Here is a 27,184-nt window from a genome sequence, read left to right on the forward strand (position 1 = left end):
AAATGTGCAGCAAGCAAACCCAATCAATAGAATTTTATACATTGCATAAAGTGAAAAATAATGTCCAGTGTAAAAGCAAGGAAAACAAGTTCTTGTATATTATACTACTAATATTTTATTTTAATAGTTAAACCAGAATTGGTAATTTTCCTACAGTACCCTGCACACAGGGAGGCTTATTATATTTATTTATTTATCTATTTATGTAAACTCTTTTTATGCCGCATTATCCATAGTTCTAAAAGGCTTACAGAGAGAGCACTCACAAACAAAATACATATGATTTGTGTTGATCCCTTCCCCATTTTGTGCATTGTCTGCATATTGAAAGAAAACTGCAAGGAGTTATTTCTTGCATTTGTTTCATTCCAGGTACTATGGAACTCTCTTTGTTATTTTAATGCTGGATTAGAGTTAATTTTCTTCTGGCATGTTGAAATCTGAACAATAAGCTGTTAGTGTTTTGAAATGCTATGTGATTATATATATATATATATATATATATATATATATATATATATATATATATATATATATATATATATATATATAATCAATAGATAGCACTAAAAACAAATCTTCCATTTTGTGCACTGCCTGCATACTGAGATTATTCCCTTGTACTTGTTTCAGTCCAAATTACATTTTTTGTTGTAATTCCTTTGGAACAGCAGAATTGGTGTTAAGTTTGTAAAAAAAAAAAACCAAGAGGGGAGGTCTGGTCTCAAGAATCTGTATGCAGATGCAAAGGGTGAATCTCTCTCAGGGAAGGACAGCAAAGTAAAGCTGCTTCCACCAGAAGAGAATTATTACTTATGTCTCCTACAGATCCAATTCATGCCGCATTCTGCAAAGAAATCTTCTCAAAAGTCTCCAAGAAGGCTTCTCTACATTTGGGGCTTTGGAGAAGATTTGTCTCCAGAATATAAGAATTTGCTGGACATTACTTTTCACTTTGTAAAACTCACCAAGGCTAGTGTTGCAGTGAAACATAAACTGTTGTTGCAGCCAACGCAATGCAAAACATAAATAGTCATGATGTGTTATGAATGCCACCAGATGTGATAAATTGAACATTTTTTAGACGGCACAAGACTAACTCAAAACGAATGGCTCTGCTTATTTTTTTGCATCAGAATTGTTCAAACAATTATAAATATGCCAGAAATTGACATAAATGTGAAGGGACCACCAGTTGTGTCCCCATTCACAAGTTAATATTTCAAGGCATTGTGGGTTGGGGAGACCATGGGGGTTGTCCTTGATCTGATGTTTTAAACGAGAAATGTTGATTAGGCCTGCACTATTGCTGGATGGCCACAGAAGGCATCAAGCATAATGCTGAGCTGTGGATTTTACTGTGTTTATTGCATTGTTTTAACCTGAATATTATTAAGGGTTCTGACTGGTGGGAGAGTAGCCTAGGACATTATAAATCCTGAGTCAATTTGACGGGAGTTGCCCTTTCTAAGTATGGAGTGAGGAAGAAAGGGACTTTCAGGATGTAGGGAGCCTGGAGCAGCCAGCCCTTGGGTCAGTGGACCATGCCAGTAGGAAGGGAGGCCCTGCAGGGTCTCTTTCCCTCAAGGGGAGGAGCCTGTAGGCAGGTGTAGGACAAGAGAGGTTTCCTCCTCCCAAGAGAAAAGCCAGAGGATGGAGTTGAAGTAAGAGGCCTGAGGCCAAAGATGCAGGAGAAGAGGCAATTCCTCCCCCTGAGGAAAAGGTCATGAGTGTAGAGGATGGGGTTTTTCTAAAACGAGTGCTCCCAAGGGGGCTGGTTGTGAAGAAGACCAGGGAGACATGCATACTGATGGAAGGTTGGAATCGGGATGATTAAGGAGACATGAGAGTGTTAGAGATGAGTAAAAGGAGGGAAAATGGAGTGAGCTGCCAAGGAGTTAGGGACATGAGTCCCATGGCACACATTTGGAGTCCACTGTTTATAAGGAAGAGGAATCTGGAGAGTATGATTCACCTATCCTTGGATAAAGAAAGGGGAGCTAGTAGTTTGGGGAAATCTGTGGTACCTCAGTAGTAAGAGTGTTACGCGTGCCGTCTATGGCAGACCCGCAGCATGGCCCCCTCATCTCTCTGTAGAAACTCCAGCTCCTGGTTCCTCCTCTTTGGTGGTGGCAGGCCGCCAGCTCCATCCTCGGACCTCCCCTGGTACCTCTGGCTAAGCTGCTGTCCCTGGCGTTCCCGGTCCAGCCACCAGGTCCATTGCTTCACATTGGGCCTCTCCACGTGGCCGGCGGAGAGACACAGCTACTTGGTGCCGTGTCTCTCCCTAGGCACGCACGCGCGCATCCTCAAGGCTTAAGAAGGGACTGCGGCGGGAACTTACCGTAGCTCCTGATGATGACATCAGCGGAGCATCAGTATTTAAGCCCAGGCTCCGCTCCCTGGCTTTGCCTTTGCAACAGGTCTCCTCACTGGTCGAGTACTCTTTGCCTCCTTAAGAGATTCATTTCGTTCCTGTTCCTCATTTGATCCTGGTTCCTGTCTCCTCATTCCTACATCCCTGCCTTGCACCATTCTACGGATTGCCTACACGGACTTTGACTCTGCTTCACCTGACCACGCCACAGACTCTCTCCAAGCCCGGACCTCTGCTTCGGCTGACCACGCCATTGACTCTCTCCAAGCCCGGACCTCTGCTTCGCCTGACCACGACATTGACTCTCTCCAAGCCCGGACCTCTGCATTGCCTGACCACGTCATTGCCTCTCTCCAGACCCGGACCTATGCATTGCCTGACTACATCATTGCCTCTCTCCAGACCCAGACCTATGCATTGCCTGACTACGTCATTGCCTCTCTCCAGACCCAGACCTCTGCATTGGCTGACTACGCTCCTAGACTATCTCCGTGATCAGACCTCAGCCTTGCTTGCCACTGCTTCCAGATTGTCGCCAGCCCTGATTCAAGCCTGTTCCGATGCCTCTTCTGCTTATCTCCTGGGCTTGGTCAATTCAGGCTTTGGCCTGCTCTTGCTCGGGCACCCCCTGTCTGCCTTCGTTCCTTAGGCACCCAAGTCTCCAGGACACTACCTTGTCCAGCGTAAGACTGATCCATCTCTCCCCTGCTGTCTCTGGGCAGAACTCAATCTCCTCATTGACTACATAAAGAGGCCCACCTAAGTCCAGCCGGCCCCGGCACCCAAAGGCTCAACCCGCAGGGAACGAGGGCTGGTATTGGTGAAGCTCCAACTGGCCTTTGTTCATCAGCCCTCTCCAGCTGCCGACGGTGGGGACCCATAGGTCCCTATCTACGGGTTGCACCAACCCCACCTTGGCCCAAGGGTCCACCTCCGGCGCAACAGCAAAACTGAGCTCCTCCTCATCCATAACCAACAAACATTCAAGCTCTCTCCCTCCAAAGACCCCATGATCGCCACCCTCACATCTCAAACCCCGGTACAAAACCTTGGTGTCCTAGTTGACGCACATCTGAACCTGAAAAACCATATCTCCTCTGTCATTAAAGGAGGTTATTACAAACTCATGGTCATTAAAAAGCTCAAGCCCCTAATTCACACACACGACCTCAAAACTGTCGTCCAAACCACTTTATCAGCCAAGATTGATTATTGCAATTCCCTTTATCTTGGCCTCCCTTTCTCTACTATCAAACCTCTACAGATATTGCAAAACGCTACAGCAAGGATCATTAGCAACGCCCACAAATCTGACCACATAACTCCCAACCTCAAGGACCTACATTGGCTCCCCATCTCATTCCGTATACTTTTTAAAATACTTACCATCATTCACAAAGCCATTCATATTGACAACTCCTCATGGCTAAGTGAACCTTTGAAATTTACCCAATCCTCCTGCCCCACCAGAATGAACCGTAAATGTACCTTACAAGTCCCCCCACTTAAGAAAGCCCGACTTACAGCCACAAGAGATCGTGCCCTGTCGATTGCTGGTCCCACTCATTGGAATTCCCTCCCTCTCAATCTACACCTTGAGCCATGTCCTTACAAGTTCTGAAAAATGCTGAAGACATGGCTTTTCCACCAGGCTTTCCCGGATTAATCCCTGGTTGCTTCCTTGCAACTTCCCCCCTCCTTTTTTATACCTATTATCAAATCTTCTGCCTCCCCCCTCTCTCCACAGTAACCCCTGAATCACCTAATTATTATAACAATTCTGGAGACTTGCATTCTTGCCTCCCATATTAAATTTTTCACTAGTTACTGGTTCCTTTCTGTTAAGTTCACTTCCACCCTTTTTCTACTTATTATTCTATCAGTTATCCTGTTAAACCCCCCCCCCCCCCCTGTTTAATGTAATTTCCTCCTTTTTGTTAATATGTAAACCAATATGATGTGTATTTTTATGTCGGTATAAAAAAAGCTGTTAAATAAATAAATAAATAAACAAACAGTTTGAAAAGGCCATTGACTCGGCGGAGCCGCGTGCTCTCCAGGCCATTCCTGACCTGGTATCAAGGCACATGAACAGCAGCAGTTTCTTGAGGCACTGCCCTCCTCCAATGATCGTTTCCATGCCCGGCTTGATGCCCTTACCAGCAATCTGGTCCCAATACCGGCTCCTCCTCATCCACAGCTGTCATCTTCTATGCCTCGAGCCTTGTTGGCCTTATCAGCACCCCTGCACTTCAACGGTGACTCAAAGCTCTGCAGAGGGTTCATAAACCAATGCTATATGCAGTTCACTCTGCAACTCTCCGTCTTCCAGGACGAATTATCCTTTAGCCTGTCTCGGCTTGAAGAGAAAGCGCTGGCTTGGGCTTCTCCCCTATGAGAACAATTGGATTCCCTTCTAAAGGATTTGTCTCAGTTCGTGGCTGTATTTCGATGGACCCTTGATGATCCAGGGCATCATGCCATGGCAAGCACCAGTTTGTTACACCTTCATCAAGGTCAAAGAAGTTTTTTTGACTATAATACTGAATTTTGGACTTTGGCTTCTGAACTCGTCTGGCAGGAAGATTGCCTGCAAGCTATCTACCTGGATGGACTTTCCTAACAGCTGAAGGATGAGCTGGCTGCATGGGAGCTCTCTTCCTCCCTTGAGGATCTTATAGATTTGACGGGTCGAATTGATCATCATCTCCAAGAACGTCACCGGGAGAGTCGGATGCCCAAGAAGCCCTCTCAGGCTTCTTCAAGCCGAGACAGGCATGGAGACGATCAATGGAGGAGGGCAGTGCCTCAAGAAACTGCTGCTCTCGGGCTTCTTGAGGGCAGTGCCTCAAGAAACTGCTGCTCTCGGGCTTCACCACTGATCACCAGTCCTGCCACTGGTAGGGTCTCTATTGTGGCTAAGATGGAAGAGCCCATGCAGTTGGAAGAGCACCTCTGACGGAGACAAACCGGTCTGTGTCTGTATTGTGGAGCACCTGGCCACCATCTACATGCTTGCCCCGTCAGTCCAGGAAACTTCCAGGCCTAAGTTCAGTAGGGGTCCTGAACTTGGGCGCAACTTCTCCGGCCCCTCAACTGTCTGTACTGATTACCCTGATTTGGGACTTCCAGTCCTTGCTCTGGTGGATTCCGGAGTGGGAGGTAATTTCATCCTTAAGGATTTAGTTCAACTCCTGGATATAAAAACCCATCCTCTGGAGACTTCCTTGTGCATAGCTTCCCAGTCAAATATTCCTCACCACTGAACCAGTTCAATTATGCACTGGTGCTCTCCACATGGAAGAAATTGAACTACTAGTACTGGAGAAATCCATTCATCTGATGGTCTTAGGACTATCCTGGCTTCAATGTCACTCTCTCCAATTTGATTGGGGTTCACTGCAACTGGTGGAGTGGGGTTCCACCTGCCACCAGTCCTGTCTACATAAAGTAGTACAGCCACCTGTGGTTCCTCTGGCTGCCGCTTCTTCTGGCATACCTGCTCCTTATGCAGATTTCGAAGACATATTTTCCTAGCAAAAAGCAGATCTTCTCCCACCTCTTCGGAGATTTGATTGTCCCATAGACCTCCTACCTGGGACCATGCCTCCCCGAGGGCATACTTATCCGCTGTCTCTCCCAGAGACAAAAGCCATGATGGAGTAAATTCAAGAAAACCTTGCGAAGGGATTCATCTGCCTCTCTACCTCTCCTACTGGGGCAGGATTATTTTTTGTGACCAAGAAGGATGGGTCTCTCAGGCCATGTATTGACTTCCGTGGCCTGAATTCTATTACCCATAAAGACAAGTACCCTGTGCCGCTGATCTCAGAACTATTCGATTGCTTGCATGGAGCATCCATATTTACCAAGTTGGACCTATGCGGGGCATATAACTTGGTACGAATCTGCCCAGACATTTGGTAGACTGCGTTTAAGACCAGAGACGGGCATTACGAATACCTGGAGATGCCCTTCGTCCTCTGCAATGCACTTACAGTTTTCCAACGAATGATGAACACATTTTTCAAAGATTTGCTGTATACCAAGGTTGTGGCATACTGGACGACATCCTTGTCTTTTCTAAAGATCTGGCCACACACCACACTAATTTAGCAGCGTCCTCCAGTGCCTTCGTGAAAATCACTTATTTGCAAAGTTGGAAAAGTGTTTATTCGAGAAATCCAGTCTGCCTTTCCTCGGGTACATTGTTTCCCAACGAGGATTCTCTATGGACCCTGCTAAGTTAAAAGGAATCCGAGACTGGCCGCAACCCATGGGCCTTAAAGCTCTCCAGCAGTTCTTAGGATTCTCAAACTATTATCGCCATTTTATTCCACACTATTCAACCTTGGCTGCCCCTCTGACTGCATTGCTCGCAAGGGCCAAGACACTCGAAATTGGACACTGGAAGCCATCACAGCCTTTTGCCACCTCAAGGAAGCCTTCCAGGCAGGGTCTTGTCTCCATCACCCAGAACCAAACCGCCTTTTTCAAGTTGAAGTGGATGCCTCCGCGATCGGGGCTGGGGTGGTCCTGAGCTAACGCACTGCTTCTGGACCCACAGTTCCAAGTTCGTTTTACTCTCACAAGTTCTCGTCTGCAGAACAGAATTATAGTATCGGAGATCGCAAGTTACTTGCCATCAAATTAGCCCTTGAAGAGTAGCGCCTGTGGTTAGAGGGTGCTCAAATGACCACAAGAACCTGGAACATCTGAGTCACGCCCAACGTCTCAACGCCCATCAGGCCCGATAGGCATTATTCTTCTCCAGGTTCAACTTTGAGCTTTGTTACCATCCAGCTGAGAAAAACCTCCGGGCAGATGCCCTATCATGCTCTTTCGAGCCTTAAGATATTCCGGAAGAACCTGGTTATATCATAGATCCAGCTTGCATTTGCTTATCCGCTACTCACCCAGTCCCTACTGGGAAGACTTGTGCCCCAACACCGCCGAGAAAGAGTCCTCCGGTGAGCACATGATTCAAAATTTGCTGGTCACCCAGGGCGAGCATGAACTTTGGCACTGCTCCAGCAGTTCTTCTGGTGGCCCACTATGGTTTCTGATGTTAAAGCATACGTCGAATCCTGTAACACTTGTGCACAACAAAAACCCCGGTCGGTCGACCCTGAGGTTTACTCCAACCACTTCCAGCTCCCGAGGAACCATGGACCCACCTGTCTATGGATTTCATCGTGGATTTGCCTCCTTCTAAGGGCCATACCGTCATATGGGTAACCATAGATCGATTTTCAAAAATGGCCCATTTCGTCTCTCTACCGGGCCTACCATCTGCTCCTGAACTGGCAAGCCTATTCTTTCATCACATCTTTAAATTACATGGCCTACCCAAGGACATTGTTTCTGACAGAGGTTCACAATTCGTTGTTAGGTATTGGTGTGCTCTTTGCCAAAATTCGGCATTAACATCAGTCTAACAACCGCTTACAACCCTCAAGCCAATGGACAAGCTGAGCGAATGAATCCCTCTTTAAAGGCCTTTCTCCGCACCTACATTAACAACCGCGAGGACAATTGATCTGAACTTCTTCCTTGGGTACAGTTTTCTCACATCTCCCACATCGCCACTGCTACAGGTACGTCACCATTCTCCATCATCTATGGGAAACAACCATAAGAACATAAGAACATAAGAAAATGCCATACTGGGTCAGACCAAGGGTCCATCAAGCCCAGCATCCTGTTTCCAACAGTGGCCAATCCAGGCCATAAGAACCTGGCAAGTACCCAAAAACTAAGTCTATTCCATGTTACCATTGCTAATGTCAGTGGCTATTCTCTAAGTGAACTTAATTAATAGCAGGTAATGGACTCTCCTCCAAGAACTTATCCAATCCTTTTTTAAACACAGCTATACTAACTGCACTGACCACATCCTCTGGTAACAAATTCCAGAGTTTAATTGTGCGTTGAGTAAAAAAGAACTTTCTCCGATTAGTTTTAAATGTGCCCCATGCTAACTTCATGGAGTGCCCCCTACTCTTTCTACTATCTGAAAGAGTAAATAACCGATTCACATCTACCCGTTCTAGACCTCTCATAATTTTAAACACCTCTATCATATCCCCCCTCAGTCGTCTCTTCTCCAAGCTGAAAAGTCCTAACCTCTTTAGTCTTTCCTCGTAGGGAAGTTGTTCCATTCCCCTTATCATTTTGGTAGCCCTTCTCTGTACCTTCTCCATCCATGACCACCATTACCCATACCATTATCAGCGCCTTCTCCTGTGGCGCAGGCTACTGTGGATGCCCTTAAGGCTTTATGGGAACAGATGAACCTTCGCTTATGTCAAGCCACTTCCCGGGTCGAGATCTGCTGACAGTCTCCGAAGCTCGGCCCCTGAATTCCTTCCTGGCCAGAAAGTCTGGTTGAGCACTCGATATATCTGACTCAAGATACCTTCTCAAAGATTCGCGCCAAGGTACATTGGACCTTTTTTGGTCACCAGACACATTGGACCAGTTACATAGAAACATAGAAACATAAAAATGACAGCAGAAGACCAAACGGCCCATCCAGTCTGCCCAGCAAGCTTTCACAGTTATTTTTCTCATACTTATTTGTTACTCTGACCGCTTCGGCTGACTCCTATGCTGGGTATACACAATATGTTTCACGTATCTCTTCTAAAACCAGTGTTCTTGTCCTGGCCTTCCCGAAAGGCTCCTTAACCACAGTTATTTTTCTCATACTTATCTGTTACTCTGACCGCTTCGGCTGACTCCTATGCTGGGTAAACACAATATGTTTCACGTATCTCTTCTAAAACCAGTGGTCTTGTCCTGGCCTTCTTGAAAGGCTCCTTAATCACCTCCATTGGTGGTTGAGACTGATTCGACCTACAAAGTACATGAAGTCCTCGACATCCGCCGTAGGGGGCTGCCAGTGGGAATACCTCCTTTTCTCGGAGGGTTACGGTCCCGAAGAAAACTCGTGGGTAACAGCTCGAACCATCCTGGACAAAACCCTCCTCCTGCACTTTCATCGTGCCCATCCAGGCAAACCCCGACCTCCAAGAGGGGGGCGTAAAGGGGGGTACTGTTACGTGTGCCGTTCACAGCAGACCTGCGGCATGGCCACCTCACCTCTCTGTAGTAACTCCAGCTCCTGGTTCATCCTCTCTGGTGGTGGTGGGCCACCAGCTCTGTCCTCGGGCCTCCACTGGTGCCTCCAGCTTAGCTGCTGTCCCTGGTGTTCCCGGTCCGGCCACCACGTCCATTGCTTCACATCAGGCCTCTCCACGTGGCCCATGGAGAGATGCTGCTACTCAGCTCCGTGCCCCTACCTAGGCGCGCGCACGCGCACATCCTCAAGCCTTAAGTAGGGACTGCGGCGGGAACTTAGCTGCAGCCCCGGATGATGATGTCAGGGGAGCACTGGTATTTAAGCCCGGGCTCCGCTCCCTAGCTTTGCCTTTGCAACAGGTCTCCTTGCTGGTCGAGTACTTGTTACCTCCTTAAGAGATTCGTCTCATTCCTGAGTTCCTGTTCCTTGTTTGAATCGTTCCTGTTCCTCGTTTGAATCATTTGAACCTCGTTCCTACGTTCCTGCCTTGCACCTTTCTAAGGATTGCCTACACAAACTTTGACTCTGCTTCGCCTGACCACACCATTGACTCTCTCCTAGCCCGGACCTCTGCTTCGCCCGACCACACCATTAACTTTCTCCAAGCCTGGTCCTCTGCTTCGCCTCACCATGCCATTGACTCTCTCCAAGCCCGGACCTCTGCTTCGCCTGACCACGCCATTGCCTCTCTCCAGACCCGGACCTCTGCATTGCCTGACCACGTCGTTGCCTCTCTCCAGACGCAGATCTCTGCTTTGCCTGATAACACTTCTAGACTATCTCCGTGATCAGACCTCAGCCTTGCTTGCCACTGCTTCCAGATTGCCACCAACCCTGACTCAAGCCTGTTCCTCAATGCCTCTTCTACTTACCTCCTGGGCTTGGTCAATTTAGGCTTCGGCCTGCTCTTGCTCAGGCGCCCACTGTCTGTGTTCGTTCCTTAGGTGCCCGAGTCTCCAGAACACTACCTTGTCCAGTATAAGACTGTACCATTTCTCCCTTGCTTTATCTGGGCTGAACTCAATCTCCTCATTGACTACATACAGAGGCCCACCTAAGTCCAGCCAGCCCCAGCACCCAAAGGTTCAACCCGCGGGGAATGAGGTCTGGTATTGATGAAGCTCCAGCTGGCCTCTGTTCATCAGCCCTCTCCACCTACCGACGGTGGGGACCCGTACGTCCCTACTTACGGGTTGCGTCAACCCCACCTCGGCCCAAGGGTCCACCTGTGGTGCAACAAAGAGGATGTAAGCTGCGCATTCCATTTAATGAGGTTCGAGAGAGTGGTGATGGAATATGGGAATGTGTACCCCATGAACTCAAAATAATTCAGTATGCTCTGTATACTCTCTAATGTACATAGTTGCTGGTTGGGCATCCCAGAAAATTAAGGTTAAATGTTTGATTGGACCCAGAGAATAGTGAATTTTGTAGGACTTCTCGGGTGGTCAGTATTTAAAGATCATAGAGGGGACAGGGTTCATGAAGCGTAGAAGGTCTCCCTAACCAGACAAGAGGCGTCACTACTCTATCCCTTTTAAGTGTGTTTATTTTGCCATCTGATTGATCCCAGTTGCCCAGGGAGTGGGTTACATAAATAACATCATTACAGTTTCAGGAACTAAAACCAAGGTATAATCTCCTGATAAAACACCAATCTGTTTGAAATATTTTGGACCAAATTTAAGTTCAGTCAAAAGCAGGTAAAAAAAATATTTATATTCAAACAAGTTTGGGTACAGGATTCTGAAAGCACAGGGAAGAAAAACTCCACAGGAAAAAGATCACACCAGCAAATACTGGTGCAAAAATCAAACCTTTCTCCAGATTTTTGTGCCAAGAAAAAAACATCCCACAATGCTTTCTAGCTGATGTTTTTGTTAGCACAAAATTTCTGCGGTTGACCTTTATTCCCCCTTTCTACATGGTGCAGGAAATTAAATCTTTGGCCAAAAGCGGCAATCTTTCAACACTGTCCAAGCAAACTGATTTCATGAGAGTGTTTTCTTATTTTTTTATTATTTTCTGCCTGAAACTTAAATCTGGCCCTATGAGGCCTGCATTAAACTGAAGTGTGCTACGGAAGTAAATTTGAAAAAATTGCCAGGATTCTGTTGTGGTAGCGTGTGACCGACAACCTCTGAAATAACTCACCAGCCCCCACCAAAGTGCATCGGCATAGGTTTCAAAATCTTCTGTTTCTAGTGAATCCTTCTCATTTGTTTCGGCAACATCTTTCTCGACCAGGTAAACAAGAAATGAGGAGAGAATGAGTGTCAGAAAGCCGATGTACCAGGCAGTGATGAGCTCCTAAAAGAAAAATGCATTGAGACAACAGAATTTGATCTGCTAAAAATAATAGAGGTGGTGACGGCTGGGTAGTAGAGCATCTTCTGTCTGAGCTATTACTGAACTAATCCCCCGGCATGGTTTGTGTGTTTGTGTGTGTGTGTGTGTGTGTGTGTGTGTGTGTGTGTTTGAGTGGGAGGGGAGGAAGAGGGGACGGGTACCATACTGCTCTTGAATAAGATGCTAAGATAAAATACTCTTCGGAGATAGTCACAGGCTTGTTGTTTTTTTTTTGGTTGTTGTTTTTTTATTACATTGGAGCCCCTTTCTGATCCAAGGGAGAATTTGATTTAAAGGAATATGACCCAGTTATAGAACATTGCCGGAAATGTGTACTACAATCAGAATTGTGTACAGAGTACATTTCTTGTGATCTAGGGATCCCTTTTACTGCAGTCTATTCCCTTGCAGATGGGGGTGGGGGGAGGATTCTCTTGTGCCTAGGTTGGAGAGGGTTATACACAACCCCAGGGAAGCCTTTTGATCCATGGACCCTGATCAAGGACCATGATTCCTTTGGGTGACTAAAATCTCATGGACTGTTGCCCAGAGGTTCAGGGACTGTCACCAATGCGTATTTTAATAAAGAATGAATGAGACATTCCCTAATCCTGGTAACTCTGTGGACTTCTGCATCATTGCTAAACTTCGGTACAGGTAGTACAATCAAATCTGCTGATTTTTTTTTTTTATCTCCTGCAAAAGCCTAAATTAAATAATCCTTATTTTGGTGAGGGGGGAGTCGGCGGAAGGAGGACATGGAGACTCAGTGCTGCAGCAGTATAACTTACTTTGCTGTGCGCACAAATAGCTGATCCCAAAAGTTTCCATGTGCCTCCTCTCCTGTCCATGCGAAGCATCCGCAGGATCTGCAGGAAACGCAAGCTGCGCAGGGATGTGGCCAAAACATGGGACTGGTTTTTCCCAACAGCCACCACTGGCACAGAGGCAATCAGAACGAAGATGTCTGAGAAGCAAATCAACAAGCAGAACAAATGAACAAATATGAGGTGCCACGCCGTGACCTTGACAATTATGCCCATACCAGCCCAAATTATTATTATTAATTTTTTTCTTTTTTTGCAATATTCGAAAAAAAAAAAAAAAATACCACGTGACTCAAAGGTTTCACAGAAGAAAAGGGTTTTTTTTCCTTTAGTCAATATGTATGTCTTGTTCCCTGTTTTATTTTCCCCTTGTTCAAACAGTAAACCAAAAGTCAATACATTCTAAAAAAGATGATGATTTGGTTCTTGGATCGCATCACCTAATAACATTCTCCATCTCGAATCGCTTTGCTTGGGGAAATTTCTACAGGAAAAATTAAGCATTCTGAAAACGCACTTTGCCAGCGCTCCTCTCTCTCCCAGCGCTCCTCTCTCTCCCAGCATGTAATCACCAGGACTTTTCCAAGACAACCCATGTGTTCTTTTTAATGCAATTTCTTCAGAAGGAAGGCAAGCTCTTAACCTTCTCTCTTTCTCAGCGAGTTGAGTGAAATACTCTCTTCTTTAGGGAGGGCGGAGAGCAAGCTGTGTTCATGTTTTCAAGTCCGCTGATAAACATCGGGAAGGAGTACTTATGCAAATGCTTTATATATCCCCCAGAGCTGGGACTTTGTGTCCTTATAAACCAGCAGAGCTAATCTTGGATTATGGAAATTAAAAAAAAACAAAAACCCCCAAACCTTACATCTTACTTGAAATGGATCTTCAAGGCGGAGATTTCAAATGTTCAGTCTGATTATCTCCCAAGTGCATGCAATGAGCAACCATCTGAAGTTGCTGCCTAGTGTCTACCACACATGTCTAAAGGCTTTTTTTTTTTTTTTTCATTTTGCAGCTCTGCCACTTTTACATTGTTACCATTGGCACAAAGGTTATAAGACTGCAGATGCTAACTTGGCCCATGAGCATCGCAAGGGGATTCATTATAATCTGCTGAATGGAATGGAAAATAAATGAAAAGAATAATATACAGAGATAAAGGTTAACAAAAAAAAGAAACAAAAAAATATATATATATCACATATATATATATATATAATATATAAATATATAAATATATAATATATATCAGGTGATACCTTTTTATTGGACTAACTTAATACATTTCTTGATTAGCTTTCAAGTGCTAAAACTCTCTTCTTCGGGTCAGAATTTGAAAGACAATTTGGAAATATAAAAGTGTGCGGCTGCCATAAGTGAACCATAAAAGGCATTCCAGCGATCTCGGGTGGAAGATCAAAAGGTGACAAACAGTTTAATTTGATGGCTCACAATGTGATGGGAAATCTAGGGTCTCTGCTGAGTCCCTTTTTGGTCAGTTCTAAAGTGGCACTTGGAATGCGGGAGCACAACACAGATCTTCGGCTCAAGATTAAGGTACAGATTTTAGTTTCAGGCATAAGCAAGGCAGGGGCCCAAATGGCCACACGCCTGCCAAGACGTTGTAAACCTGCACCAGACTCCCATTATGAAACTCCCGGAAGGGAAAGTATTCCACACAAACAAACCGCACAAACCAATCATGCATGAAAAGCGCGGCATTAACTTTGTTCCGTAAGTGCTTAATGGAGTATCGGGGAAAGCCCCATGGTGCATGCACTCGAGGTGCAAAAGTCCAAGTGCGTATTTCGCACCACGATGGGGAGGTGGTGGAGGGTGCAGGATAACTGGTGTACACTGACCATGGGACAGCCCATGGGATGAACATATCTGAGTATTTCAAGCTAGCAAAGCAGAGACAAAAGAAATATGATCAAGGCATTCAAATATCTCTATAAGGGACCTCTGCACCATGTCCAGATACTATGTCCCAACCAGTGAAAGATGTATTGAAGATGGCAAAGTAGAGTGAGTGGGTTGAATTATTCACTAGCAACTTCCCTGGAGCAGCGGCCTCAGTGGTTCAGCCTTGTGATTTATGTAGGAGTCAGAGATAAACAGGGGCAGTTCTATAATGAGGCAGGGTGAGGCGGCCGCTTCAGGTGGCAAGATCATGAGGCAGCAAAATTGCCCCCCCGAAACGTTCCTGCAACCGCCGCCTCACCCTTCATTCAGGCAAACAACTCTGCAGGCAGGAAAACCTGCAGTGTTGGCGGCGTGAAGACAAAGAGGAGAGAGACCGCGAGCCTCCAGCGGCCAAATCAAGAGAAGAGAGACCGCGGCCCGCTGTGGATCCCAGACCGGTGGCAGCACGGAAAACAAAAAGCAGGCAGCAGGCTGCCTTCAGCACTCAGGTCACTGTGGCGGCCAATGAGCAAGAAAGAGGTCGCATGCTGCCGGCACCAGAGCCCAAGCTGGAGGAGAAATGAAAAAGAAGCCGCAAGGTGATGCATATAGGGAAAAATAACCCATGCTATAGTTACACAATGTTAGATTCCATATTAGGTGCTACAACCCAAGAAAGAGATCTAGGTGTCATAGTGGATAACACATTGAAATCGTCGGTTCAGTGTGCTGCGGCAGTCAAAAAAGCAAACAGAATGTTGGGAATTATTAGAAAAGGAATGGTGAATAAAACGGAAAATGTCATAATGCCTCTGTATCACTCCATGGTGAGACCGCACCTTGAATACTGTGTACAATTCTGGTCGCCGCATCTCAAAAAAGATATAAATGCGATGGAGAAGGTACAGAGAAGGGCAACCAAAATGATAAAGGGAATGGAACAGCTCCCCTATGAGAAAAGACTAAAGAGGTTAGGACTTTTCAGCTTGGAGAAGAGACGGCTGAGGGGGGATATGATAGAGGTCTTTAAAATCATGAGAGGTCTTGAATGGGTAGATGTGAATCGCTTATTTACTCTTTCGGATAATAGAAAGACTAGGGGGCACTCCATGAAGTTAGCATGGGGCACATTTAAAACTAATCGGAGAAAGTTCTTTTTTACTCAACGCACAATTAAACTCTGGAATTTGTTGCCAGAGGATGTGGTTAGTGCAGTTAGTATAGCTGTGTTTAAAAAAGGATTGGATAAGTTCTTGGAGGAGAAGTCTAAGTTGACTTAGAAAATAGCCACTGCTATTACTATTTACTAGCAACGGTGACATGGAATAGACTTAGCTTTTGGGTACTTGCCAGGTTCTTACGGCCTGGATTAGCCACTGTTGGAAACAGGATGCTGGGCTTGATGGACCCTTGGTCTGACCCAGTATGGCATTTTATTATGTTCTAGAAAAAAAAAAAAAAGATCTTCCACCAGAACTCAAGACAGCAACAGCCAAAGAAAGAGAAAGGAGGCTGCAGTACATGCTGGAGGCATCAAAGAAATAAAAAGAGAGCTGCGGGCTGCTGCCGGATCCCAAGCCCACAGTGGCTGAAGAACAATAAAAGGTACAATTTGTGTGTGCGTGCATGTGGGTGTGGGTGTGTGTGTGTGTGTGGCAGCTAGCTTGGGGGTGCGGGCATGCAGCTTGTGAGTGTGTATGAGAGGGTATGCGTATGCATATGAAAGGGTGGGGGGGTGAATGTGTTATAACATATGGAATATCTTTAATTCTGAGAGGCTGAACCTCCACACTTCTTGCTTTGTCTCCAGAGGAAGACCACATCTGGTGAACTGAGACCTTTGGGTTTTCTAAAATAATATAATGCTCTAAAAGGGACACAGTGTTCCAATGAAAACACATTTTTTTGTAATACACTGATGTTATCAAAAGCTGTTCTTAATTTCAATTTGGACTTTCAGTATCAAATAATCATTCAGTTCACAATCTCCAACGCTGCACCATTTTGTCAAAATTGCAATCTGGTGCTACGTATCGACATTGGGTATGAGGTCTGTGGTGGACTTAATATTCTTATTTGAATAATTTGGCTTGACTTGTGATAATTACACAACACATACTGTCGATCCAGGTGTTATAGAAAGTGAACATTCATAATTCTATAAAAGAAGTACTAATGTGCAAATATAGTAACATAGTAATGCGGCAGAAAAGGACCAAATGGTCCATCCAGTCTGCCCAGCAAGCTTCTTACGGTAGTATCTGCCACGTTGTGCGGGTTACCCCCATGTTTCTCTTTTACTGGGTCATGAGCCTTCTTGAAAATTCAGACAGTGCTACTTGATGTGCTTTGCTTATGGACTTGGCCGTAGAAGCAGTCCAGTGCTTTTCCCCATGTGTCTGCATACCAGTACCCCAGACCTTAAAAGTCAGGGCCCGTGTTGGTTGTTGGCTGAATCCAATACCTATTTCCACCAACACCTTCACCGACAAAGCAGAGTCATGTGGCAGTTGCGTCAAGTCTGATCTGAATTGTTATATTTCCAAGAAAAATCAATTACAGCCCAGACCATCCTGCAGTAAATCAAACTAGGAAATATTTGAATAAAAGCACACAAAACAAATGTAATCAAGGCATGAACTGAAAGAAATATAAATTGCTGCATATAATCTCAAAGGGAGCAATTTTCAAAACCATGTCTTTGGTGTGAAGTACTCTGGTTTTACCCAGAATCTTTGCAATTAATTTTCAAAGGAAATGAACGCACATACTTTCCTTTTGAAAATTGCGAAAAGAAAAAGGTACCCGAGAGACTGGCACCTCTTTTTTCTGTGGGTGCTTTTTTTGGACCAAAAGGTGCATAGTTTTTAGAGATGTGAATCGTGTGCCCGATCGTCTTAACGATCAGGTTCGGATGGTGGGAGGGAAAAATCGGATCGTTAGAGATGGTGAATTGGAATCGTTCCGATTCCAATTCACATTGTTAAATTTTTAGTGAGGCCTGAGCAGATAAACAAAACCCCACCGACCCCCCCCCCCCCCCAAAAACAAAATGTTAAATTACCTGGTGGTCCAGTGGGGGGGGGGGGGGGTCCCCGGCGCGATCTCCCGCTCTCGGGCCATCGGCGCCATTTTGGCTACCACTGATAAAAAGGTGCCGATGGCCCGAAAAAAAAAACCCACCCCGACCCTTTTCAAATTACCCCTTTGCTTCTCCCACCCTCCCGACCCCCCCCCAAAAAACCTTTTAGATGTACCTGGTGGTCTAGCGGGGGGTCCAGGAGCCATCCCTTCAATCGTGCCGGTGCCGGTGCTGGAGGTTTCAAAATGGCGCCGATCGCTTTTGCCCTTACCTTGTCACAGAGAGCGACCGTCGCTCCCTGTGACAAAGTAAGGGCAAAGGCGATCGGCGCCATTTTGAAACCTCCAGCACCGGCACCGGCACGATTGAAGGGATGGCTCCTGGACCCCCCGCTAGATCACCAGGTACATCTAAAAGGTTTTTGGGGGGGGTCGGGAGGGTGGGAGAAGCAAAGGGGTAATTTGAAAAGGGTCGGGTGGGTTTTTTTTTTCGGGCCATCGGCGCCTTTTTATCAGTGGTAGCCAAAATGGCACTGATGGCCCGAGAGCGGGAGATCGCGCCGGGGACACCCCCCCCCCCCCCGGACCACCAGGTAATTTAACATTTTGGGGGGGTTCGGGAGGGTGGGGGAGTGTAAGGAATTTGTTTTAAAAGGTCGGGGTGGGTTTAGAGGTTGTGTTGGTGTGCCGGTTTTCCCACCCTCCCCCAAATAATTCCCGTGCCCTATTTAACGATACAATATAAATGCTCCTGACGATAAATCGTGGGCATTTGTATTGTATCGTGTACTCTAACGGTTTAGAATGATTTTAAAATTATCGGATGATAATTTTAATCGTTCAAAAACGATTCACATCCCTAATAGTTTTCCAAAGCCACAACTATATATCCTGGGCTAGAAGGCTGCACCTGAAGATTAGAACTGCACTAGCAGTTTCTGCCATTTTGTGGAGTTAGGCATGGCCCCCTTCCCCTGCAAGGATAAAGTCAACACTTACCGAGCATGCACAAAGGTTTTCTGGCAAACTTGAGTCTTCCTCTCCATCCTTTGTAGCGACAGCAGCATCCAGCAGCCCAGATTCTTAAGGCAAACTCTGCACCAAAGATGACGATGGCAAAGGTTTCCTGCATCACAAAGCTCCCAAATTAACCTCTCATAGACATCAAGAGATACAAGTAAAGCTATTTTGGTTGGCTGTACTCTTCTGCACGTTGTGTTAAGGATATAACATGTGCCCCCCCACCACCACCACCCATTTCAGCACCACAGGGTTATGAGGAGTTTCACATGTATCTGAGTCATATCAGGATGCTTGAGCCCGATGCTAATAAGAAAATAAATTCATTTTTAGTCACTTTTGTGGGATCCTCCTTTCTTCCTTTTGTTTTTATTGTTTTATATTTTTGTTGTGTTTTATTGCATGATTTTGATGTAAGTAGTTGTGAAACAAATGAGAAAAAATAGAATGTAAAATTGATGAACAATAATAGAATCACAGATTGCTATGAATTAAGCAAAGTTGAGGATGGTCCAAATCAGCTCATATGAAACATAGAAAGGACCAGATTTAAGGGCTCGGCAAATATCCTTCAGTGCTCTTTGCAGATTTTAGTGAGCATGAGTTTTGTTTTGTTTTGCTTCATGATGCTTATTCCTTGCAGAAAACTTGCATTATTTTAGAATTTCTCAAGAAAAAAAAGTATATAATTTTTTAAAATTTTTTCCACATTTATTTTTTGCAGAGCAGTATAAATTGCATGAGCACAAAGCACAAATTTAGTGCAAATATAAAATTTGTTGTGCATCTAAAATGTCAAGAATCAAAATGCTCATACTGCTGCAGATTTCACAGGTGGATTTTACCCATGAGGTCTTCACTAGTAATCAAAACAAAACTTCTCACTTACTTTTGCATTGATTATTGCCTCAGGAAAACGTATCTGCAGAGATTTGTACATTCTTTCTTTGCAGGTACCTTTTCTAGCAAAAACAAAATGTGTAGTCTAGAAAATGCAAAACATTAAAGTGAATTTTAAAAGCCCAGCGTACGTATGAATTAGGGGATGCACGAAGAAGACGGGCTTGCACGCACTGACACATATTTTAAAAAGCATCCAGATATGCCTGATTTCAGTACCAGGGAATATAGTGGAAAGTGTTCTAAATATCAAAATCACAGAACATATAGAAAGATGTGGTTTAATGGAACAAAGTCAGCATGGCTTTACCCAGGGCAAGTCTTGCCTCACAAATCTTTCACTTTTTTGAAGGGGTTAATAAACATGTAGATAAAGGTGAACTGGTAGATGTAGTGTATTTGGATTTTCAGAAGCCATTTGACAAAGTTCCTCATGAGAGGCTTCTAGGAAAAGTAAAAAGTCATGGGATAAGTGGCGATGTCCTTTTGTGGATTACAAACTGATTAAAAGACAAGAAACAGAGAGTAGGATTAAATGGACAATTTTCTCAGTGGAGGGGAGTGAGCAGTGGAGTGCCTCAGGGATCTGTACTTAGACCGGTGCTTTTCAATATATTTATAAATGATCTAGAAAGGAATATGACCAGTGAGGTAATCAAATTGGCAGATGATACAACAGAGTAGTTAAATCACAAGCGGATTGTGATAAATTGCACGAAGACCTTGTGAGACTGGAAAATTGGGCATCCAAATGGCAGATGAAATTTAATGTGGATAAGTGCAAGGTGATGCATATAGGGAAAAATAACCCATGCTATAGTTACACAATGTTAGGTTCCATATTAGGAGCTACCACCCAGGAAAGAGATCTAGGCATCATAGTGGATATTACATTGAAATTACATTGATATTACATTGAATATTATAATATTGATATTACATTGAATTTCAAAGCCACTATTAACAAAACCACCAAAGACTGTTTCTATCAATTACAAGTTCTGAAAAGAATTAGACATCTTTTCTATGCCCAAGATTTCAGAACCATTCTGCAAGCAATCATTTTTTCAAAATTAGACTATTGTAACACCATCCTACTTGGCCTTCCCGCTTCATACACCAAACCGCTTCAGATGGTGCAAAATGCAGCTGCACGAATTCTGACAAATACCAGGAGAAGGGACCACATAACCCCTATTCTAAAGAACCTCCATTGGCTACCGATACACTTTAGAATAATATACAAGGCCATTCTCACCACATACAAAAACATCCACCAACTGGCTCCCATTGACCTACAGATCCCTCTCCGACTACACAATTCGTCAAGACCGACAAGAGATGCATACAAGGGTTCGCTACAGGTACCACCGCCCAAATCTACCAGACACAGCAGACTAAGAGACCGAGCTTTCTCTACAGCCATCCCACCGTTATGGAACTCCATACCCTCAAATCTCAGAATAGAACCATGCATCTCAACCTTCAAAAAAAGACTAAAGACCTGGATATTCATACAAGCCTTCCCAGACGTCAATTGATCTAATACTTCCAAGCCACCCCTAATCTCCATCTACACTATGGTCGACCTTATCTCCTATCGTTTACTTGTGTAAATTAATAACCTGTCCTTACTCTTCCTCTAAGCCAAGTTCTATCGCCTTGTTATATGTAACTGCCTTTTCAGCACCATTGTTATTGTTATGTTTACTTTGCACCCCTGTTTTATGTGAACCAGCATGATGTGACTGCTGTCTCGAATGCCGGTATATAAAAAAAATCTAAATAAATAAATAAATAAATTGAAATCTTCAGCTCAGTGTGCTGCGGCAGACAAAAAAGCAAACAGAATGTTAGGAATTATTAGAAAGGGAATTGTGAATAAAACAGAAAATGTCATAATGCCTCTGATTCGCTCAATGGTGAGACCGCAACTTGAATTCTGTGAACAATTCTGGTTGCCGTATCTCAAAAAAGATATAGTTGCGATGGAGAAGGTGCAGAGAGGGGCAACCAAAATGATAAAGGGAATAGAATAGTTCCCTTATGAGGAAAGACTAAAGAGGTTAGGACTGTTCAGTTTAGAGAAGTGACAGCTGAGGGGGGAAATGATAGAGGTCTTTAAAATCATGAGAGGTCTAGAACGGGTAAATGTGAATTGGTTATTTACTCTTTCGGATAATAGAAGGACTAGGGGGCATTCCATGAAGTTAGCATGTAGCACATTTAAGACTAATCGGAGAAAGTTCTTTTTCATTCAACGCACAATTAAACTCTGGAATTTGTTGCCAGGGGATGTGGTTAGTGCAGTTAGTGTAGCTGGATTTAAAAAAGGATTGGAGAAGTTCTTGGAGAAGAAAGCCATTATCTGCTATTAATCAAGTTGACTTAGATAATAGCCACTGCTATTACTAGCATCAGTAGCATGGAATAGACTTAGTTTTTGGGTACTTGCCAGGCTCTAATGGCCTGGATTGGTCACTGTTGGAAACAGGATGCTGGGCTTGATGGCCCTTAGTCTGACCCAGTATGGCAATTTCTTATGTTCTTATGTTCTCACAATCCACTACTATTTTAAAGACTCTAAACAATTTTGTGCCATCTGCAAATCTGGTCACCTCACTCATTGGTCCTTTCTCCAGATCATTTATAAATATGCTAACTAGTGCAGATTCCAATACAGACCCCTGCGACACTCCACTAATGACTTTTTTCCCTTTGGAAAACTGACAATTTGTCTTAACCTCTGTTTCCTGTCATTTATCCAATTACCAATCCACAATAGAACACTGCCTCCAATTCCATGACCTCTGGATAACTTTTAACCTAACCGGTTATCTTTAAATATCACCATTCAGTTTAATGTTATCTGGCCAAAAATATAGCCATCTAAGAGCCAACACATTAAAAAAAACCCAAGTCTGCCCCAGCAAACATGGATACTCTCCTCCCTGAGTGGATTTCAAAACTGAGTCTGCAAGCTCCCCAAAATGTTTTGAAAAAGTGTTGGGTCAAAAGGCCAGAGGAAGTGAGTAGGGATGTGCAGAGCAAAAGTTTATGTCCATATGTCCAAAGGGGGTCCCATTTGCGGTCAATATGGACATAAACAGAATTCAATGAGTTGAGTATATGTCCATATGTGCAAATAAAAATTTAAACCCCTCACCCTCCTTAATCCCCCCCCCCCCAAGACTTACCACAACTCCCTGGTGATCCAGCGAGGAGTGAGGACGCCATTTCTGCAATCCTTTGCGAGGAGCACGTGACGTCGGCGCCACGTCGAGTGACGCGGCGTCATGTGATTCCCCGCGGGGTCACACCGGAACGCTTGTTCGGCCCAAAAGGAACTTTTGGCCAGCTTGGGGGGGTCAGGAGGCCGAGCGTTCCGGCGCGACCCCGCGGGGAATCACGTGACGCCGCGTCACTCCGACGTGGCGTCACATGATTCCCCGCGGGGTCGCGCCGGAACGCTCGTTCGGCCCAAAAGGAACTTTTGGCCAGCTTGGGGGGGTCAGGAGGCCCCCCCAAGCTGGCCAAAAGTTCCTTTTGGGCCGAACGAGCGTTCCGGCGTGACCCCGCGGGGAATCACGTGACGCCGCGTCACTCGACGTGGCGCCAACGTCACGTGCTCCTCGCAAAGGATTGTAGAAATGGCGTCCTCACTCCTCGCTGGATCACCAGGGAGTTGTGGTAAGTCTTTGGGGGGGGATTAAGGAAGGTGAGGGGTTTAAATTTTTATTTTGGATCAACAATCGCGATTTCCAACATATCCAACATAGCTATGTTGGATATGTGGGAAATCCGATCGTTTATGTCTCATCACTTTTTTAAGTTAAAAAAAAATATAAGTAGCGTTTTACATATGCGGTCAATACGAATGCACACCCCTAGAAGTGAGTCAGCCCTTTAAGAAGCATCCCCGGCACATTGGGATACATGCTAGCGTCCCGGTGCCCCTGGGATCAGTTAGCTGCATCTCCTGCGATAGAATAACATGGCTAGCTTTTTTAAGGCAAGCCACAGTATTTTATTTACATAGGATTCCTTATGCATTAACTGCTTTGCATGCATTTGGGAATTTTAAGCATGCAAATGCATGAAAAGTGGCTAATTTCAAGTGGGGTGGATTTTTTATGTGAATATCATGCAATATTGTGCAATATCGACATCGTATGAAATGAATGTATGATAAACAGTGGTTTACGCAAAATAAGTGCTAGCTTTTGTGTGTTGATTGTTTATCACGATTAGTAAATGTACCCATTAGCCAAATACATCTTTATAATGGCTAAGTCAGCCAGATAACATTGCTCTGCCTAGAAAGGTCCCAAAATGCCTGTTTTTTTTAGCTGGCTAATGATTTACCCAGCTAAAATTTAGTTAGATAAGTGCCTTACATTTTCAAAAGTTGGCATTTAACTAGATTGCCCCCCAAATTATCTAGCTAAATGCCTTTGAATTTTGGCCTCATATTATTTAGAAGGACAAGAAATGGAAACTGATATTTACTCTTTCAAATAGTACTAGGAGTAGGAGAATCTCCATGAAAATAACTGGTAACAGAGATTTAAAACAAATTTAAGAAGGACATGATGCAGCTTAATTGCAGCCTGACTGAGAAAATTAGTTTCTAGAGAATGTGGTCAAGGCTGGTGCCTATAGCTAAGTTTAAAAAAGGTTTTGATACATTTTTTTAGGGAGGACAGGACCTTAACCAATTAGCCCCTTAGACTTTGGTGTGGCCACCACTTAACTCTTTACCTTCTGGGAGTCAGCAATGGGGATAGGCTCGCCTGGATCTGTCAGCAGGCACACTAAAGCCGGGGGGGGGGAGGGGCAGCAGAAATTGGGGGGGAGGGGCAGCAGGCTGGCTGAAGATGTGCTGCCTTCCAGTAAAAGTCATATAAATCCTATTAAATATGGTGCAGGACTACTTTAGTTTCAAAAGGTAGTATAAAATGTTTGCCAATTTGCTTCAGAATTGTTTTACATTTTTGCCACAGGATCCACCCCCCTGAGCTGCCATAGGAAACTAAGGGGCCGAGCCTTAGACCTTCTGCCCCACTCATTGTCCGACCTTGGGGGGGGGGGGTGATGGGGGGGGGGGTGACAGTGTGCCTAGGGGTGCTAAAAACCCTAAATCCATTACTGGGGAAGGGATATCCCCATTTGGATCTGCTGGGTATAGGACGGGCCACCAATCACAAGCTGCAGGGCTTAACAGAACGTTGCTCTCACCTGGCGTGGCACTTCTGCTCTTATATTTTACCTTGGTTCAGCAAGCAAGACACATCACAACAAAAAACAAAACAAAACTTAGGGTACCATTTACAAAGCAGTTTTCCCATAGGCACAGAACGGGAGAAAAGCCTCAGTAAATCGGGCCTTTAAACAGAACAATGTGCACAGTAAGATGCACCAAAAAAAAAAAAAATGTTGTGGTTTTTATCTGGCCCTGAGATTTATTTCCCTGACAATTATCATTGAGCCGCTGGTTTACAAATGAGTATTCATTTCATAACAAAAGGAAATCAAAATCATTTTTTTCTCTTCATTTCATTGGCAATGAAATGAAGTAAAACTACATTTCATTTTTGTTCACTTCCTTTTATCGCCATTAAAGTCTAGCAGGAAAGCATTAAGTAATTTACTTTTTTTTTTTTTATGCAGGAATGTGTTTATTGAGAAAAATATAGCATTTCTTTAGTGCATTGTGAAGAGGTTTAGAGCTCTGTTATTCCTGGAGAAAGCAGTCCTTCACGGTCCACGTACGACATCTTTATAAAAGACTAAACAATGCTGGAGAACATGCCCTGCACCTCTCCTGGTGACTTGTGCTGTTCATACCACTGTTTTTGTGCCACTTTGCTCCTCTGTCAGCGCCTTGGGCTTTTCCTGCCATTCTTAGGGCCACTCTGTCCCTCTCGCTTCAAGCCGCTGTTTGCGATGTTTTGCCCCTCTCATGGAGCTTCGAGGTGTTCATGCCACTGTGCTCGGTGCTTCGTTTCCCATTTTGCGGTGCTTTGGGGTGTTGCCTTTCCTGTTTATAATCCAGCGAGGGGGGGGGATGGAGGCACTCAAACAGCCATTCAGAATCAAGCCACTGAATGCTTACGGTGCATTTTGGCTCGACCAAGCACCAAATCACGCCAGTACCATTACCAAGCTTATCCAAGTCTTTGTGCGATTGCTGCCCGTCTCGTGCTCCTTGGAGTCTCCATGTTTATATTGCTTTCCCGTTCTTGTGATGCATTTAGAGTATTGGTTTTAATCACACCTCTACTCCCTTGGTCCTCACTCAATGCCGTGGAATATTCTGGCTCCTTGGTTATCATCAGTGCCTTGCTATGTTGATGCCAGTGCTGCTGCTGCCCAACTTCTCTCTCAGGGCTTGCAGTCTGGCTTGTTGGAAACCCTATCCCCTGTTACAAGCATCAGTTTCAGTGAAGACACAGCAAAAGGGAAGCTAATCTCCAGACTTGGCTCCCCACCCCCGCCTCCTGCATTGATGTCTTAGAAAGAGTTCATCAGGACTGCTGTGGATATCCTCCAGATTCTCCTCTGGCTTTGCCCTGCCCAGGGATAGTTACCATCTTTTGCCTACCAGGTGATCAATTAGTCTTTTACCCTTATTCTCAGGTCCAATAATTGCTTTATATGCCAGGAATGCTATGGGCCTGCTCCAAAGTTTCTTCCATCTTCACCCTGGCTACTTGATGGTTCAGATAGTTTTGCACCCCTATCTCCAGTTCTTATGACTGATTTTCAAATCAGGACCTCTATGGACCTTCACAATATATTGAGGAAATGATGGCTCTGGATGGCCAACCAATGTTACTAGAGCCTGCCTAGGGCTTTTCATTCCACTTTTTATTTCACTTTTGGTGCCTTGGGGCATTTAGGCCTCTGTTGATGCTGCTTTGCCCTCTCACAGTATAGTGGGTGCTCATGCCAGTCTATGCCCCTTTTGCTCTTCTCACATTGCTTTGGGGTGCTCATGCCATTTTTGGTGCTGTGTTTGCCCCTCTTTGAGTGCCTTGGAGTATTCATGACATGGTTTGTGCTAAAAACTTATCCCACAAACTCATTTGTCAAATATGTTTGGTTTTATTAGTTTGCAAGCTCCATGGAACAGAGACTGTCTTATATGTATCTGTACCGTGCTGGTATTTCTAGTGTTGCTTTAAAAATGATAAGTAGTAGTTTGCCCTTCTCATAGTGCCTTAGGGCCAGATTTTCGTATGTACGCGCGGGCGTAGATTTGTGCGCGCAACCTGGCACGCACAAATCTACGCCTGATTTTATAACACGTGCATGCAGCCGCGCGCATGTTATAAAATCCGGGGTCGGCGGGCGCAAGGGGGTGCACACTTGTGCACGCCGAGCCCTAGGGGAGCCCCGATAGCTTTCCCCGTTCCCTCCGCCCCCCCACCTTCCCCTCCCTTCCCCTATCTAATCCGCCCCCCAGCCCTACCTAAATCCCCCCACACCTTTATTTTTAAGTGCCAGCACGCGATCCCCCGGCACGGCCGCTGTGCCGGAGACCTCAGTCCCACCACCGCCCTGCCCCCGGACCTCCCCGCCCACTCCCCGCCCCTTTTTTCAAGCCCCGGGACATACGCGTGTCTCGGGCTTGTGCGC

General features: G+C 45.0%; 1 protein-coding gene across 1 annotated transcript in view; it reads right to left on the reverse strand.

The window, feature by feature from the left end:
• KCNQ3 (potassium voltage-gated channel subfamily Q member 3) overlaps window positions 1-27,184 on the reverse strand; it is a 627,835-nt gene that overhangs the window by 108,722 nt on the left and 491,929 nt on the right. The window contains 3 exon segments of the mRNA XM_029592045.1: window positions 11,616-11,771; window positions 12,602-12,777; window positions 18,623-18,749. Of these exon segments, the coding sequence (XP_029447905.1) occupies window positions 11,616-11,771; window positions 12,602-12,777; window positions 18,623-18,749 (459 nt within the window).

The sequence above is a fragment of the Rhinatrema bivittatum genome, chromosome 2, assembly GCF_901001135.1.
Source record: "Rhinatrema bivittatum chromosome 2, aRhiBiv1.1, whole genome shotgun sequence".
NCBI lineage: Eukaryota > Metazoa > Chordata > Amphibia > Gymnophiona > Rhinatrematidae > Rhinatrema > Rhinatrema bivittatum.